A 12,897-nucleotide genomic window follows, 5' to 3' on the forward strand; every position below is an offset into this window, starting at 1 on the left:
GCCCGCTGAGCACACCTCCAGGGTAAGGCAAGGAGTGGTTTCTTTCTCTGGAGGCTGCCAGGGGCTGAGGATCAGCTGCACGTTGAGCCTGGTCCTGCCCAGGGCTGAGCCAGCCAGTTTTTAACGGGTTTGTAATGAATGCAAACACTGACCCGCTGTTCACACTCCAGTGAAGCCGCCCTGCACGTGTCCGGGTAACCTTCCCTGCAGGCACACGCGGCCGGACCCCAAGCCTGGGAAGGGATGGGGAGGGAGAGGGCGGCACAGCACCAGAGACGGGGACCTGGAGGGAGGCTGGTCCCAATGGGACTTCCCCAGCCCTGGGGGCTGGAGCTGGATTTGGCCGTAAATCGGAGCTGGCAGAGCCCCAAAATAAGGGGGACGCCAGGGCGCAGCACGTTTTCAAGGGCTGCGGGGCTGCAGCAGGGAAGGAGAGGGAACTCCGGGGTCTTTTTGGAGGCTGGTGGGGTGGGAATAGCCCCCGCCTTGCTCCAGCTGGGTGCTGGGGACCCACTGGTGGTGCTGCCTCGGTGGGGCAGCAACCGGGCTGCAAAGGCGGGCTAAAGCCGGGGAAGGATGAAGTAGGGTTGGTCCACCCAGGGGGAGTGAGGACAAAGCGTCCGTGTGCCCTGTGTTTGCTTAAGATGGAGCTGGGGTGTTAAAATCTGTCCCCTTCCCAGCACACGTTCAACAGCCGGCGGGTAGTGGTGGGTTAATCAGCCTTTGTTTTGTTCCCTTGCTTTCCTGCCCGTGTGGGAACACCTATACCTGGCTTATGAAAAATAATCTATTATAAACAACATGTTATATGGCTGCAGCCCTGCAGGTCCGCAGAGGGCCCAGGGCAGCCCGTTATTTCGGTGGGATGGAGCAACTGGCAGCAGCCCCCAATGCACTTGGAATTTCCTCTGGGCAAGGCTGCAAACCCATCCATGGCGGGCGGGGAGGGGGTTGTGCCTCTCAGGATGGCTTTTTATAGGACACTGCCTGAAATGCCAAGTGCACTTGGATGCCCTGAACGCACACAGGAGCCACTGAACATCTCTAAAGCAAATGAAGTGAGGCATGGGAAGTCAGTATGTGGGGAAAGCAAGGTCGAAGGGATGGTGATATGGCTGGAAGGGGCTTTGAAAAGGCAGAGGAGCAAACAGGGTGGCACAGAGCTGTTTTTTTAATCTGGCCAGATTCCTCGTTCTTTGCTGCAATTTTTATTATCCAGCTCTTGCTTTGAGTGGGCAACCCCTGGTCTGATATGAACTCCCCAGGGTGGGTCAGAGCAGGGAATGCAAAGCACCTGCAACCTGCAGTGGTTTTATTAAAAATACAAAGGCTTTCAAACATGCCAGTTACCCCCGACGCTCTGAACACATCGCACATGGGACCCACAACCCCGACAGCCCTGGACTGATGGTTCAAAAGCCAGACGGCCCCTTTCCCCTCCTCGCCCACCCTCCTCTCACCCCACAAGGAAAGGGCTCGGTTTAAAGCTGAGGCAACCACGCGCAGAGTCCCAGCCCCATGCCGCCGCCAGCTCAGACGCCCCGGACGCTGATGTTTTCGTAGCTGGGGGGAGGCGTTGCCTGCGCCTCCCCGGGGTGCTGGGTCTCCAGCCAGGACGGGCTGGGGCGGAACAAGGCGCTGTCGGAGGAGCTGCGCCGGCGGCCGCCCTGCCAGCTCTCGTCCTCCTCCAGGTAGCGGTACAGGGGTGGCGTGAGCTCCTCCTTTCTCCCCGGGGACTGGACGTAGGCTGGGATGCCGTGGGCAGGTCGGCAGGTCAGGGCTTCTTCGTAGGTGGGGATGGCGCTGGCATCCCAGGTGCTGCAAGGGAAGAAGAAACTCAGCAGCGCACCCCATCAACCGGAGCATCCCAGCACCCAGGAACTGGAGCACCCCAGCACTGGTCAACTGGAGCATCCCTGGGCCCCATCAACCAGAACCATCCCAGCACCCATCAACTGGAGCATCCCAGCACCCATCAACTGAAGCATCCCAGCACCCGACAACTGAAGCATCCCAGCACCCATCAACTGAAGCATCCCAGCACCCATCAACTGGAGCATCCCAACGCCCATCAACTGGAGCATCCCAGTTCCCTCCCAACCAGAGCACCCCAGCACCCATCAACGCCATCAGCTGGAGCATCCCTAAGCACGATGGAGGCGTGTGTGCTGGGGATGGCACATGAGCAGGTTTTGCGTGCTCAGGGGCAAGGGAAGACCACGTCAGCTGCCTCCTGGCACCAGGAGGGTAGGGATCTGTGCAGGAGGAAGGGCATCATCCACCAGACCCTGTGACAAGGCAACATCACCCAGTTCCCACTGAGTTTATTAACCCGAGAAGAGGAAGAGCAGCCTGGCCAGGCAGCCTCGGAGAGCTGCCACCTCCTGCATTAAGGGCTACAACATGTGAATGACTGCAAAGCAGACGAGGTGCTGACTCTGGAGACATCTGCCCCCCATTCTGCACCGCACAGCTTCCCACAGGCAGGAAAACATCCTCATCATCTGCCTAACCCCAAAGTCACCTCCCGAAGCACAGAGGCTGCCAGCAGCCGAGTGAGAGGTTTGGCACAAGCATCCGGGCAAGAGCCAGGCGTCCCGGTTCAGTGCGGTCGCACCCCACCCTCGTGCCCGCTGGAACCCTCCACGCGCCGGCCAAGCCTGGTGCCACTTCCAGCACTGCTTTGCTGAGCAAACACGGCTTGTGTACAGGGAAAACCTCCGCCCAACCTTTGCCCTGTACCTGGCCTCACTCAGCACCCTACAAAACAGTGCAGTCCCAAAGACAGGGAGGCTTTGAAAGCAACACGCTGTCTGCTTGCTTTTGCAGATGAAACCCCAGCACAGTGTGCTCGGGGAGGCTGCGGGCATCGAGGGGCACAGCTGGCCCAAAGGGAAAGCTGTGATGCTTCGCAGGGATGCCTCCTCCATCCCAAACTTGGCAGCCCCCTGTCCCAGAACTACCTCCTGGGCATCTGCACTGTGGCTTTTGCCAAACAGCTTCAGTTTGCAAATGGCTGCTCCCTTGGAAATGCGGGGAGGGGGGATTTCTCCCAGCACAGGACGCTTTGCTGAGCAAATGCCAGTGCAGCTGGGGCTGGAGGAGCTGCCGCAGCGCCAGCAGTGCCCGGGTGCTGCCTTCCCATCCGGCATGGGAGCTCAGGGAAGGGGATGTTCCCAGTGGGGGCACAGCAAAGCCCTCCACGGGAGGAGGAAACTCCCCCCAGACTACCCAGACTGGCTCACAATCTCAACCCCAGATATTCAGATGGGTACCGAAACCTCCATAGAACCACGAACGTGCCTCCCGCTCCAACTGAATTTTTATGGTTTTATGTTCTTAAGAGTTTCTTTTAGTGCTGCTTTTCCCCAGAGCCTGATTTATGCTGGAGCCAAGATCTCTGCTGTGACCCCATAAAACAGCACTGGGAAGGGCCGGCTGGCTGAGCTTCCACAGCGGTCTCTGGAAAAAAAAAAAACCTTTTGATCAAAAAACTTTTAAATCAAGAAGTGGGAATAAATCTCAGGCTCATGCAGGAAGAGTCTGGGAGCTGACAAGCTGCAGTGGTGTTTGGGGTGGGGTGAGGGGTCTTTCCACACCCCAAAACAGGCTTCATAGAAGGACCCTGTGCCTACACTCCCATCTCAAAGCCAATCCAAGGATTATTTTCCTTTTTTTCTTTTACCTCCTTTTAACATAGGTTTTGCTTCCATTTACTTCCATGGACACGCTCATCCTTACAGAGCATTCCAGACCTGTGGCAGCAGGGAAGGTTTCAACAGCTGGAGGTCTGGATGACCCCTTCATGCCCAAATCCAGGCCTTCTGCCAGAAAAACAATGTAGTTTTCTGCTTGGTGGCTCTGCCAAGGAGATGTCTGCCTTGGCCTGTGATGGCCCCACAGGGCAAGGAGAGCTGTCCGTGGCTGAGCCGGCTGCGGGAGCAGCCAGCGCGGGCATGGAGGGTGCCTGCGGGGAGGGCAGGTTCCGGGGTGAAGGTTGACATTAATGAGCAAAAGCATCTGCTCAGGGAGCAGGAGGAGAGCCAGAACAAGGTCCGAGCAGCACGCAGTGGCATTACTGCTCATCTGAGCTCACCAGCGAGCAAGCCAGAGAGCAGGCTTAGGTACATGGTCGCGCTGGGACAATCAAACCCACCCTTGACTTCTTCCCACCCAAGCGTCAGGCGGGGACGTGGCACCCACCTGCAGTTCCACTTCTCCGGAGGCTCCGCGGTGAAGTACTGCAGGTCCCTGGGGAAATGGTACTGGTAGCGGCGGGAGACCACCCTGGCGTTGGCTTTGACGGACCAGAGGAGCCCGAAGAGGAGGAGGATGCCGCCGATGCCACAGCAGAAGAAGCTGACAGACCGGAGCAGGGCGCTGGAGGAGGAGCTGGGAACCGCCTCGGCTTCCCGGGGAGGCAGGAGGCGAGTCCCGCTGCCGGCCGGCGAGCCCACCTCCCCGTCGCTCCACCAGGCAAAGCACAGCGTCCCCGTCACCAGCAGCACGGCCCCGGTGATGGTCATGCCATAGCGGAAAGAGGCAGCTGCCATCCTTCAGAACGAGGTTTTAGGAGGGGAGAAGAGTGAGACAAGGCATGAGAGAGCCCACGTCCTGCGAGACAAGAAAGGGACCAGGTTTGAGCAGGACAAGGACATGGAAGATCTGCCAGAGGAGAAAACTACTGAGCTAGGACCTCCCTGAGGGTTGCACACTCTTTAGCTACTTATTTTTGACCATCAGAAGGGGCATTTCCACCATCTCAGATGGGAAGCTCTTGAGCAGAACAAGTCAGCTGCCCATTTGGACCCATCAACTTCCCAACAGCCTCATAAAAACATCCTCATTTTCAAGAAACAACAGAGCACTCCCATGGAAGCAGGATGGAAACCCCAGCCAGGGAGCTACGGAGGCGGCTCCGGGGACTTGCATAGCTCTTGTCTTTGGATTTTATTCCAGACTTCCTCCCAAGCTTGGAGGAATGCCAGCTGGATTCCTGATCAAAGCAAGGCTTATGGAAGAGGTTAGGGAGAGGGACATAAATTTAAGATGTCATCGCTTCCGAATTATCAGTGCACATGTTTTCTCCTCTGAAACTGGAGGTAAATCAGTCCTGTGGTGACAGTAGATGTCTGGCATCACTGCTCAAAAGCCCACAGTCCAGGGGATTCAGGGCTGTGCTGCCTCTTGCTTTCTCAGGGAAAAGAGCCAAGTACCTTCTCTGAAAGTCACAGAGCTGCTATTTCAGGGGGAAAACAAACCCCTCAGATGCTGGCAACCCAGGGGACCTCACCTAGGGATGGCTCCTGAGACACCGAGTGAGCAGGGACCCCAGTGAGATCTCCCATCACTGATGGAGCCCGCAATAGCTGCGCTCCCCTCTGTGACCAAGCTCAGGGCAAGGATGAGAGCAGGAATCCTTCCGATTCTGTTAGAAGTCAGCAATGTGCTGGATGCAAGCTAAACCCTCGGAGAGAGTATGACCTAACTGAAGTAGGTGTTTCTGCTGTGCTGGTCAGGGGGGTGAGGCAAGAGACCACCAAGATAGACGAGGCTCTTGCTGACCCAGCTAAGATGTCCCATTTCGAGACACTGCAGAAGCACAGAGGGGCTTCAGTTTACTTTGAAGGTGGGGTAAATACCCTGACACTGGAAGAGTCTGCTCAATCTTCATCCACATGAGCTTTGGCACAAAAAAACCTTGCTCCTCTGGGTCAGCTCCAGCACACACCTTCTCAGCTCCCCAGCATGATCAGTCCCGCAGGTGTTATCACCACCTTCACCAGCCCCATCAGGGTGGTTTGGGGTTGGTTTGACAACCAAAGAGAGGAGGCAGTGCCACATGTCACATGCTGAGAGCAACCGTCCCTCCCCAGAGCAGGAAAATTTGGGGAGGGGGAGCTGGTTTCTGATCTCTGGGGCTCTCAGTCCCCCTTGCTTTCTCCAACAAACAACAAGCATCTGCTCTCTGGGCTTGGGGATCCCCAACCTCCAACTAGCAAACAGCATCAGCAACCAGGGAGGCAGAGAGGTCCCACCACGTCCCCTCTGGCCTTGCTCACTGCCCAGCAAGAAGATTCACATTCATTTCCCACTTCTTGATGGATGAAAAGCTTTGGACCATGTGGGAATTAAGCATTAGCACTCCCTTACGGATTCAGTCTTGGGTGACTCCTCTGTGAATGCTTCTCGTGGTGGCAGTGCCAGTGGAGAGCTGGCACATTGGGGGCTGGCCAGGACGGAGATGGGGCTCAAGCGCAGAGGTGGATGGAGAGCTGGGTGACCCATGCTCAGTCCCCACCTCTGCCTTCATCACTTTGCCTGTATGTCAGTAAAATGAAGATAAACTGGTGGCTTTGGTCTCCACTCCTCCAGGCTGGGCTCTCCTCCTACAGCAGGGAATCAAATTGTACCCTGAGATCTGGAAGTGCCAAGCCAGAGCTAAGGAGGGAGCAGAAGTCCAGCACAGACTCAGAGTGATCAAGGGCGGGTGGAATTACATTATTTCAAGCCATTATTTATCAGATGGGCCCACTAAATGGAAAGCCAAATTACTTCGTAGTGAAAGAAACACCATCTGATCTAATCTATGTTTAATGAAGAAATCCGATGAGAAGTGGGATTTAGGAAACCTGCAGGAAGGCTGCAGGACTGGGAGCCCCAACAACACACTCTGGCTCTTGTCCCGCAGTCACGAGCCTGACTCGTTGCCTGGGCTGGTGGTGGCCAGTGGTCCCCACCAGCAGCCGCAGTCACCCGCTGGGAAGGAGGTGGTGTTACTGGGCTGAGAGGAGGCAGAGCTTCCCCCATAACGAGGGGACATGTTTAGATGCTCCCTCCTGAATGGCTGAGCTGAGATGGAGAAGGGACTGTTAGGGACCGGTTAGAGATGCTATTAGGGATCAGTACCCTCCAACTCACCACCAAACATGAGCAGGACACAGCAGACAAGCTGGACTCATGCTCACTCATGCTCAGGAGAGCACAAAGACCCCACTGACCCATGAATCCAGCTCCTTCTGAGAGCGTCACATTTTCCTGGAAAATTTTCTGTCAATATTAATTGAAAAACAAAATCCCACAACCTAAAAACCCTACAGCAAAACTCTCAATCCAGCAGCGTGGAAATGACAGGTGACTCTGCACTGAAAGCCTGGGTTGAAACAGCACCAAGAGTTGAAATTCAGCTCCTGCAGTCAACACTCTCCTCGTTTTGGGGTCAGCCTGGTAAGGTTTGGGAGACTCTGTGATTCTCCTGGTGAGGTCTGGGAGATGCTGTGATTCCCCTGCCCGGGCACAGGGAATTTTGCAGCCCCCAGCGCTGCGCACATCTGGGAGCGCTGGCAGCGAGGGGGAGGCAGACGTGGAGAGAAGGCGGAGAGCCTCTGGGAGGTGACAGATTGACAGCTCGAGAGAATAAACTCTTCTCTCTTGACAAAACCAGCGCAGTGCAGGGAGCGACGCTAAAAGCTCCTCCAGCCTACCCGGCACGTGCTCCCGCCGCGCGTGTGCGGGGGTGGCTCCTCTGCGCTGGGTGACATTGCCATCACACCGTCCCCTTGCCAAACCCCCCCCTCGGGCTGGCACGGCTCTCCTGAGCCTCTTTAAAAGACCCACAATGTTTTTCTCAGCACACCAACCGCTGGGAGAAGAGGCCGAAGGAGCGGGAAGCGAGGTGTGAGGCTGGGGCAGGACCCAAGTCCCTGCTCCCGGCTCCGCTCCCGGGGCGCTCAGCACCCCGCACATCAGGTCTCCCAGGGAGCATTTCTGGCACAGGATTTCCACGGAGGGGCTGCTCCTCTGAAGACGGCAGTTGCCGGCTCCCAAACACCCGTCTCCACCCGCTGAGCCACCCTGACATTTTGTTCTGCCCCGTCTCCTCCTTTGACCTACTCTGAAATAGTCTTTCCAGGGAAATAGATTTGCACGTTGCATGTACAAACAGATACGACTGTTAATAGTTTACATAGTTCAGTAAGATGCTGAGAATAGCATCCCCCATATAAAGTTATGCAGATGGTGATTCATAGGGTCTACTAACCATTACTCAGAAAAACACTCTTTTCTAGCAATACAAGAAATGAAAGGAGTTTTGAATCTCTCCCACTGCCATCAAGCAGAAATCCACCTCCACACCCTGTCCCTTCACGGCACTTACAGCCTGTCCTGCCGTGCGGCCTGAAGACCTTTAACCACACGTGGATGTGCCAAGAGGAGCGCTGGCGAGAGACGCGCCGAAGTGCGAGCGTGTCACTGGGGAGATTCCTTCCTGCCTTTAGCTGAATTCGCTATTATTATTGTTATTATTGTTATTATTATTAGGGCTTTGGTACCCATCCAAACCATCGTACTAATGATGCTTTTGAAAGAGCATCCGAGGAGCTCTGGCGCCGTCAGCCTCCCCAGCGCGATGGAGGGGAGCCAGCGCGGAGCCAAGCGCGTGTGTCCCCCCGCCAGCCCCCGCGCCCCCAGCCAGCCCAGCCGCCGCTCCGGCCGTCCCGACGGCGGCGATGCCACAACCCGACGTCCCCTCTACAGAAGCGGCTGTCACCCGGTGGCACCTCCCGGGGGGACCCCTCCCCGCCGCGGCCGGTGCCCCCGCCGCCTCTCCCCTCCGGCAAAGCCACAAGCCGGGGGGTGGGTGGGGGGTGGGTCCGTCTCCCCTTCACCACCCCCCTCCCCGAACCCCGACCCTCCGCCACACTCACCCGCCGCCGCCAGCCCCGCTCCGGCCGAGCGGCGGCTCCCGCGGAGCCCGGCCCGTGGGGCGGGCGGGGCGGTGGCCGGGCGGGGCCGGGGGCGGGCGGTGGCGGGGGCGGTGGGGCGGGCGGGGAACGGCGCTACCGGGAGCCCGTCCGTTCTTTCCCGGCCCGTCGGGTCGCTCCCGGCTCCTCGGAGCGGTGCTCCGGGCTCGGCCCGTCGGGGCGCGGCGCTCCCGTGAGGAAAACACAAAGAAAAAAAAAGGTAAAAAAAGAGAAAGAAAAAGGCCAAGGGAACTCCCCCCGCAGGCACTGTGGTGCTGTGTTCTGCTTGTGAAGGAGGCGACTTGCTGGGGGGGAACCTGACGGCCGCCAGCGCTGGGGAGGGGAGGTCGGTAAGGCGGCAAGCCCCCCGAAATGGGGGTTCCAGCGGGGGTGGCACTGCCCGTGCTCCCAAGGGACAGGCAGCACAGAGCCCGGTCACCCCCGGGACGCAGAAGCCAGGGAACAGGCGGGTCAGGGACCTGGGGAGAGCTTCGGGCTGCAGAGCCCAGGAGAGGTTCCCAGGCATCGCTACCCCACGGGTGGGACACCACTGTCCTATGGGTGGGACACCCACGCTGCAGCACAGGGGGGATCTCTGCCACAAACTTGCTTTGTGACCACCTCAGTTCTCCTCACCTCTCTGCCAAATGCCAGCATTGCCCCTTTTCCCCAGCTCCAGCTGGATCTCTTTGCCCCGCAGCACCCATGAGGATACCTGGGTGTTAAACAAGCCGAGGGTGCTCCGAGCTGAGGTTCGGGATGGTCTGTGGGCCTGGGACCTTCACGCACAGTTCCTCATGGCAGAGGCAGGGGTAGATCCTACCAACCGCTGTCGCGCTGCGCTGTGCTCTGGCTGCGTGCTTGCACAGATCCATCGAGTTGCTCTCGAGCTGAGCAGCACTGACAAGCAAAGCCATCTCTATGGATACACCTGCGCTGGAGCTGAATGAACCCCAGGCTGCTGGTCCCACGCTCCTTGCAGCTCCTCACCTTGCTGGTTCAAAAACAGCTCAGGGTTTATCTGCAGAGGCTGCAGGGACTGGTGCAAAGCCCCGTCATGTAATTCCTATCTGCGTCGTGTATGCTTGGTCACCACTCAGCCTAGCTGATAAACGTGGGGGTGTGCAGCCCATTTACCTGCGGACACTGAGGAGTTTTACAAATGGTAAACTGAGGCACAAAGAAGACTGGTTCACGTGGGGCTGGCCCTGTAGCAGGTTGGGTCTCCATCACAGAGAGAGGAGCATGGGGCAGGGGTCCCTGAGGCCAGCACCCCAGCATGGCCTCACCCCCTGGGCTGGGATGCAGCAAGGTCCTTGAACCCCTGGGTACAATCCCTGACAACAAAGCCCAAGTGTCCTCCAAACACGGTGGTCTTTGCTCCTTGGCAGGACAGAGTTTGGCCCCAGGGATCCCAGGAGTGAACATCTGGATTCCTCTGTTGCAGCTACGCTGGAGCTGAGCACTCATGTTACCATCCGTGAGTGACACGGGCACTGTGAATCATCAGTTCCCTTATTAAAGGACAATGAGACATCTTCTGCGGCTCGTTACCTGCTCAGATATTATATCTAACTGAAATTTGATTGTCAGATGGCTTCTGAAGCATTTCGAAGCGATGTTAGTGCACAGCTTTGTGCGCTCTTCCTAGCTCAGGGCTGCAGAGAGTGAGGTGGCTCCGTGACAGCGCATTGCTCTGGCCCTTTGGTCCTCCAGCCCCATAACCATCTGCGATCTTCTGTCTCTTCCCCAGAGCTGGCCTGCAGGCAGCCACAAACCCAGGACAAATATTTCACAAGGTAGAGGCTCTAAGTGCTGAGTGGTGCCAGCTTAGCAGCGCTTCAGCCAAAACATATTTTCCCTCTCTGAGAACTTTCCTGCTGGGGGACAAGATGCTGCAACACATCACAGGGCACGGGCAAAGGGCTCCTCCAGAATAAAGGCAGAATATCTGTGCAAAATATGTAAAACATCCCATGCACGGTGAAACCACAGTGGAGAAAACGAGAAGATATAAAAGACAGTTACAGCCCCTGCAAGAACAGGAACAAAGGAGGAATGGAGAAAAAGAGATTGTTCCAGTAATTGCCTCCCCCAGGTAAGGATGCTGTGCCTGATCAACGCTGCTGGCACAGAAAAGTGCTGCTTCTTGATTCACTGTTCACATTTTGCTGCTGCAGCAAATCACATGTAAAATAGTGTACTTCACTGTATAATCAGGCTAAATAAGTTAGCTTTTTCAATACCTCTGTGTGTGTGTGTGTGTGTGTGTGTGTGTGTACGTGAATGTACTTTCTGCCCCATCACGACCAGGTGGTTGATACCAGAGCACTAAGTCAAGAGCAAATTTGGGTGCAACCAGGGCACCAAGCCCAGAGAAGAGGAGCCCAGGCTCCCTGCCAGGGCCCTCCTAGCTGGGACAGGAGTGTCGACACCCTGGGCCAGGTCACAGGTCGCCATGGGTGATTTGGCACCCGGGCCGCTCTCCGCGTGCCCAGCTGCCCCCGGCAAGCACCTCTCGGCAGCGTTCTGCCACCCATGATGGAGACACTAAAGAGCTGCTGCTGAGGCTGTAGGGGACACACCTCTGGAGGCATAAGGTGCCCATATTGTCCGGATCACAGAGAAGCCATTCCCAAGGGGCTGGCGCACCTCGTGTTTCCCCTTAGCATGGGCCGCTGGGCACAGCAGAGGTGGGTGCAGCCTGGAGCACACAGCCATGAGGATGTGCAGATGGGAAGGAGTTCCTGCACCCGGCACATGTAAAGCAAGGGAGAAACCTCCTGCTCTTTATCTTTGCCTTCATCTGCATCTTCTTAAAATGCCTAATTAGTTGCGATAGTTGATATACTGGCTGAGGCACTCCTACTTAATCCAACCAGTAAATCTAGGCATTGAAAATATTTGTCCCACATCTTCAAAGGATGCAGTGTTGACCAGTGTCCTTAGGCTCATTTGGGGTTGAACCTGCAGCTGGCTATAGATCTCTCTGGGGTGGTTCTGCTGTATGGGCAGCTGGAGGGTCTGGGATGGCTCATGGTTGCTCTCCAGCAGGCAAAGCCCAGCATTTGGATGTGAAAGGTGATCATCCCCGTGACCACAGAGTGGCGTGTGCTTGTTTTGGCCAGGTTCACCAAGAAGTACTCTTCCTGTGGACAGCTATATTTTCGCTCTGAAACTTTATGGACTCCAGAAGCCCATTTTGTACATAACAGATCTTCTTATTTAGTTCCAATGGCTTCTACTGGATTTGAATTACCACAGAAAAGTGAGAGGTGTATAAACTGCATTCAGCTCGATCACTTGTTTAATATCAGTTTCTGAAGTGGTTTCTGCACTAGCTGTGTCCATCATCTAGCAAGCTTCTGGACCCCAAACTTCTGCATGTTTTAAAGCTTTAAATGTGTGCTAACCTGACTGTAACAGTGTCCTACCCAGCAGTTTGTAAAGCTGCAACACACCGAGGAACGTGGCTGTGGTGGGAAGTCCTGGAAAGGGAGAAGTCCTGATGCCCTCATCCACAGAGAGCTTTGTGGATGAGCAATGATCTCAAATTCCTTCTGCTCTTCATTCAGGACTTGTGTTAGCACAGGAGCACTGGGCTGACCTGGTGCCACCTCCCATTGAGGCTGTTGTGTAGATAAACAGGCATGACAAAGCTGTGGGTATCCTGTAAGGAAAATTTTGTGTTGCAAATGGGGACAGCAAGAGCTTCCTAGGAGCTTTCCACCAAAATCTACAGAGGATTTGCAATTCACCTAAAAAGGTGCATGTGGGAAGAAAGAGTTAAATCTTGATGCCTCTGCTCAATCTTTAGTCAAGCAAACCTTTTCTTGAGCTCCTGAAGATTTTTGCCTTAGGGAGGCCCCTTGTGCTTTGAGCATTTCAGATCGGAGCTTCTTCCTCTGGGAAGAGGCACAACCGTTGTGCTAACACATGCGTAACCCACCACCCAGCGTGTTTTGCACGCTGCAGATGTTGCAGCTCTGTTAGAGCATGAGCTGCCATTTGGCTCACGGTGAAGAAACATTGATTTTCAGCCCTGTAGGCTCCTCAGTCAAGTTTGCTGCGGGTCGTGAGTGCATTTATCACACCTGAGCAGAGAGAGCTATTGAAGATCTGCGCTGGCTGCTGAAACACGCAGCAGTTAACT

At 56.0% G+C, this 12,897-nt stretch overlaps 1 protein-coding gene across 1 annotated transcript; it reads right to left on the reverse strand.

Moving 5' to 3' along the window:
* Positions 1 to 1,481: 1,481 nt before the first annotated feature.
* On the reverse strand, positions 1,482 to 8,750 carry TMEM61 (transmembrane protein 61). The gene is made up of 3 exons (XM_074833181.1): positions 8,709 to 8,750; positions 4,204 to 4,614; positions 1,482 to 1,818 (listed from the first exon to the last, which is right to left on the reverse strand). The coding sequence occupies exons 2-3, from the start codon at positions 4,551 to 4,553 to the stop codon at positions 1,533 to 1,535; spliced, it is 636 nt and encodes a 211-aa protein (XP_074689282.1). The 5' UTR covers positions 4,554 to 4,614; positions 8,709 to 8,750; the 3' UTR covers positions 1,482 to 1,532.
* Positions 8,751 to 12,897: the final 4,147 nt, after the last annotated feature.

Source organism: Strix aluco, chromosome 8 (genome assembly GCF_031877795.1).
Source record: "Strix aluco isolate bStrAlu1 chromosome 8, bStrAlu1.hap1, whole genome shotgun sequence".
NCBI lineage: Eukaryota > Metazoa > Chordata > Aves > Strigiformes > Strigidae > Strix > Strix aluco.

Coding starts and splice junctions, on each gene's coding strand:
- TMEM61 (XM_074833181.1), bottom strand. CDS start 4,553: ATGGCAGCTGCCTCTTTCCGCTATGGCATGACCATCACCGGGGCCGTG. Junction 1,819..4,203: donor CCGGAGAAGTGGAACTGCAG/GTGGGTGCCACG, acceptor CTTCCCTTGCAG/CACCTGGGATGCCAGCGCCA.